At 61.7% G+C, this 5,148-nt stretch overlaps 1 protein-coding gene across 1 annotated transcript in view; it reads right to left on the bottom strand.

Annotated features, from left to right (window-relative positions):
• Window positions 1–140: 140 nt before the first annotated feature.
• Window positions 141–5,148, bottom strand: part of RHOG (ras homolog family member G) — a 30,022-nt gene continuing 25,014 nt past the window's right edge. Inside the window, exon 2 of the mRNA XM_014961551.1 lies at window positions 141–844. Coding sequence (XP_014817037.1) covers window positions 230–805 — 576 coding nt within the window. The 5' untranslated portion in view covers window positions 806–844 and the 3' untranslated portion in view covers window positions 141–229. The remainder of the gene's footprint in view (window positions 845–5,148) is intronic.

Below are 5,148 nucleotides of genomic sequence, written 5' to 3'. Positions count from 1 at the left end.
ACAGGGCTGGGGGAGCCCCGCTGTCCCCGGGGCAGACGGCCAGTTAGTGCAAACGAGGTCTGTATTATTAAAGCTGAGGCGGCTTCAGGCTGGTGGCCCCGGTCCCACCGTCCCCGGGGTGGTGGCGACAGCGAGGCTCGGGGAGGTCAGTGTCTTGGGGGGGGACGGCGGGGGGAGAGGACAGCGGGGCAGAGGAAGGATCGTCTCTGGGTGGTGGCCGGCAGCCCCGTCACAAGAGGACACAGGGCTTCTTGGGCTTGGCCGGCATGGGGTTGAGCACGGCCCTCACCGCCTCGGTGAAGACATCCTTGATGCCCTCCTGGTTGAGCGCCGAGCACTCCAGGTACTTGACGGCGCGGATCTGCTTGGAGAGGCTGATGCCTTGCTGGGTGGTGATGGGGGCCTGGTTCTGCTCCTTGAGGCGCTTCATGGTCTCGGGGTTGTTTCTCAGATCCTTCTTGGTGCCCACGAGGAGGATGGGCACGCTGGGGCAGTGGTGGCACACCTCCGGGTACCACTTGTGCTTGACGTTCTCGTAGGAGGGCGGGCTGGCGATGGAGAAGCAGATGATGAAGACGTTGGTCTGGGGGTAGGAAAGCGTCCGCAGGCGGTCGTACTCCTCCTGGCCGGCCGTGTCCCACAGGTTTAAGTTAATAGTCCTGCCGTCCACCGTGTTCTGGGCGCTGTAGTTGTCGAAGACGGTGGGGATGTACTCCTTGGGGAAGGCGTTGGTGGTGTAGCAGATGAGCAGGCAGGTCTTCCCCACCGCCCCGTCGCCCACCACCACGCACTTGATGCTCTGCATCCCGGCGGCTCCGCGTCCCTGGCGTCCCCCTTCAGCAGCCTGCGGGGAGGGGAGAGGGTCAGGGCAGGGGGACACACGGGGGCTGGGGTCACCGGGGTCATAGAATCATTCAGGTTGGAAAAGACCCTTGGGATTATCAAGTCCAACCACCAACCCCACTCTACAAAGTTCTCCCCTACACCACGTCCCCCAACACCACATCTAAATGACTCCTAAACACATCCAGGGATGGTGACTCAACCCACTTGGCCAGCCCGAGGTCAGAGGGTGCAGAGGGACAGGTCACACTCATTTCATCCAGGTCCTCCCCCCAGCAGCCCAGAGACCCCCCAACAGGGAACCGCATCCCCTGACCCAAGGCAAAGGTGTTTGCCACCACTTCAGGTGTGCATGGGGACCATGTTGTCCCCAGGATGGTGGTCCCAGGACAGCCAGGCTGCTGCAGTGCCCTGTGCTGTGCCACGTCCTCAGCACAGGAGAGACACGGAGCTGCTGGAGTGGGGCCAGAGGAGGCCCTGGAGATGCTGGGAGTGGGGCCGCGTCCCTGGCGTCCCCCTTCAGCAGCCTGCGGGGAGGGGAGAGGGTCAGGGGAGGGGGACACACGGGGGCTGGGGTCACCGGGGTCATAGAATCATTCAGGTTGGAAAAGAGCCTTGGGATCATCGAGTCCAACCATCAACCCCACTCTACAAAGTTCTCCCCTACACCATGTCCCCCAACACCACATCTAAACGACTCCTAAACATATCCAGGGATGGTGACTCAGCCCACTTGGCCGGCCCAAGGTCAGAGGGTGCAGAGGGACAGGTCACACTCATTTCATCCCAGAGACCCCCCAACGGGGAACTGCATCCCCTGACCCAAGGCAAAGGTGTTTGCCACCACTTCAGGTGTGCATGGGGACCATGTTGTCCCCAGGATGGTGGTCCCAGGACTGCCAGGCTGCTCAGTGCCCTGTGCCGTGCCATGTCCTCAGCACAGGAGAGACACGGAGCTGCTGGAGTGGGGCCAGAGGAGGCCTCAGAGATGCTGGGAGGGCTGGAGACCCTCTGCTGGGAGGGGGGGCTGAGAGAGTTGGGGGGTTCAGCCTGGAGAAGAAAAGGCTCTGGGGAGACCTTGGAGCCCCTTCCAGTCCCTAAAGTTTGGGGGGCTCCAGGAAAGGTGAAGAGGGACTCATGATGAGGGAGGGGAGCCCTAGGAGGAGGGGGAAGGGTTTGACCCTGAAAGAGGGGAGATGGAGATGAGATGGGGGAAGAAATGGATGGATGGATGGATGGATGGATGGATGGATGGATGGATGGATGGATGGATGGATGGATGGATGGGGAGATGGATGGATGGATGGATGGATGGATGGATGGATGGATGGATGGATTGAGACCCTGGCCCAGGTTGCCCCGAGAAGCTGTGGCTGCCCCATCCCTGGAGGGCTTCAAGGCCAGGTTGGAAGGGACTTGGAGCAACCTGGGTGCCAACCCAGGGCAGGGGGTGGCACTGGGGGGGCTTTAAGGTCCCTTCCCTCCCAAACCATTCCATGATTCTGTGTCATGCCATGCCCAGTACGGAACAGGGGGGCAGCAGGACACAGAGCCAGGGGCAGATTTGGGCTGTGGGGGTGTGCAGGCTGTCGCTGTGCCCCCCCAACCCCACTGCCACCCCCCGGGGGGGCTGACGTCCGCTCCAGCAGCTGTGTTTATCCCCGATCCCGGCGCGCATTTCCCTGTTTCCCTTCCTCAGGTTCCCTCTGTGATTGCCATTAAGGGCCTCATCCTGCTCCCCTTCCTGCTGCCGAGCCCGGCCGTGCCGCGGGGGCCACCGGACGGTGCTGGGGGTGCCCACCCCCGGGACCAGCACCCCCTTTCCCCACCAGGATCTGGCCACACAGTGGTCACCCTCCAGGATTTATCACGACGGGAGGGTTATCTTGAGTACTGTGTCCAGTTTTGGGCCCCCTACCATAAAAAAGACATTGAGGGGCTGGAGCGGGTCCAGAGAAGGGCGACAAAGCTGGTGAGGGGTCTGGAGAATAAGTCTGATGAGGAGAGGCTGAGGGAGCTGGGGTTCTTCAGCCTGGAGAAGAGGAGGCTGAGGGGAGACCTTCTTGCTCTCTCCAACTCCCTGAAAGGAGGGTGTAGAGAGGTGGGGGTCGGTCTCTTCTCTCAAGTCACAGGCGACAGGACAAGAGGAAATGGCCTCAAGTTGCACCAGGGGAGGTTCAGGCTGGATATTAGGAAACATTTTTTCACCGAAAGGGTTCTCAGCCATTGGAATGGGCTGCCCAGGGAGGGGGTTGAGGCCCCATCCCTGGAGGTGTTCAAAAGCCGGGTTGATGTAGCGCTGGGAGGTCTGGTTTAGTGATGATGCTCCTTGTTTGTTGTGTGGGTGTCTATTTTTGTCAGTTGGGTTGACGGTTGGACAAGATGATCTTTAAGGTCCCTTCCAACCTAGAAGATTCTGTGATTCTGTGATCTCAGCTGGGGCAGCCACTCGGGAGGGAGCCGGGATGGAGGGGACAGGGATGCCCCATCAACCCAGAGCCCCAGGGTGGGGGGGGGGGGACACCTTCCTCAGACCCCTCTGGTGCTACAGGGATGGGGAAGGGTCTGTGCCCCCCACCCTGAGCCTCTCTCCCTGCTTCAGGCCAGACCCTGCCCCCCTCGGATGGGGAAGTGGCTCTTCCTCTTCCCGCCCTGACACCCGGCTTCCTGCCCCGGCTGCGCCGTGACCCCCGCCCTGCCTGGCTCCCTGCCTGCCCCCCGGCCCGTGGGAGAAGGAGGTGAGTCAAGGAGATGGGAACAGGAGCAGGGTCAGGGTGATGGGAACAGGAGGACAGGATCAGGATCCAGACAGTAGGAGCAGGAGCAAGAGAGTGGGAGAAGGTGGTAGATCAGGGTGATGGGGACAGGAGCAGGATCCAGGCAGTGGGACCAAGAGGTGAGTCAGGGAGATGGGAGCAGGGTCAGGGAGATGGGAGCAGGAGAACAGGATCAGGATCCAGACAATAGGGGCAGGAGCAAGACAAGGGGAGAAGAAGTGATCACCCATCACTGATCACCCATCAGGGTGATGGGACCAGGAGCAGGGTGATGGGGACAGGAGCAAGGTGATGGGGACAGGAGCAGGATCCAGACAGTGGGACCAGGAGGTGAGTCAGGGAGATGGGAGATGGGAGCAGGAGCAAGGTCAGGGTGAAGGGAATAGGAGGACAGGATCAGGATCCAGACAGTAGAAGCAGGAGCAAGACAGTGGGAGAAGGTGGTAGATCAGGGTGATGGGAGCAGGAGCAGGGTGACGGGGACAGGGGCAGGGTGACAGGGACAGGAGCAGGATCCAGGCAGTGGGACCAGGAGGTGAGTCAGGGAGATGGGAGATGGGAGCAGGAGCAAGGTCAGGGTGATGGGAACAGGAGGACGGGATCAGGATCCAGAAAGTAGGAGAAGGAGCAAGACAGTGGGAGAAGAAGGATGGGAGCAGGAGCAGGGTGATGGGGACAGGAGCAGGATCCAGACAGTGGGACCAGGAGCAGGACAGTGGGAGAAGGCGGCAGATCAGGGTGGTGGGAGCAGAGTGATGGGGACAGGAGCAGGGTGATGGGGACAGGGGCAGGATGACCAGGATCAGGGCAGTGGGAGTAGGGGCAGGGTGATGGGGACAGGAGCAGGGTGACAGGAACAGGATCAGGACACAGGATCAGGGTGATGGGGATGGGTCAGGGAGATGGGGACAGGATCAGGGGGTCAGGGACAGGGACAGGGTGACAGGGACAGGGACAGGGTGATGGGGACAGGATCACGGTGGATGGAAACAGGAGCAGGGTGACGGGGACAGGAGCAGGGGGACAGGAGCAGGATCCAGACAGTGGGAGCAAGATGATGGGGACAGGAGCAGGGTGTTGGGGACAGGATCATGGTGGATGGGGACAGGAGCAGGGTGACAGTGACAGGAGCAGGGCGGGTGGCAGCAGGACAGGAGGAGCAGGAACTGGCTCAGGGCGATGGGAGCGGGATCAGGGCGATGGGAGACTGAGCTCCCTCCATGGATGTGTGGGGTCCTCTCCAGGGATAGGTACACACACCCCTCCAGGGATTTTAACTGCCCCCCCACTGCCCCACGCCATCACTGTCACCGTCCAGAGCCATGGAGGGGCCACAGGGATGAGGGGGGACCAGGTTCTGCCACTGCCTCCTCGCCCACCATCCCCACAGCACTGGGTGGCCGGTGGTGGCACCCCCAGCATCGCACCCAAAACACCCCCTCGCCCCCCACCACCAGTGGGACCACGGGAGATGACACCCCATAACCCTCCCGTGCCCTCCATCCCGCAGCCACCCCAACTCTTACCC

This window comes from Calidris pugnax, unplaced genomic scaffold (genome assembly GCF_001431845.1).
Source record: "Calidris pugnax isolate Ruff unplaced genomic scaffold, ASM143184v1 scaffold667, whole genome shotgun sequence".
NCBI lineage: Eukaryota > Metazoa > Chordata > Aves > Charadriiformes > Scolopacidae > Calidris > Calidris pugnax.
This window is presented reverse-complemented; position numbering and strand designations above follow the sequence as displayed.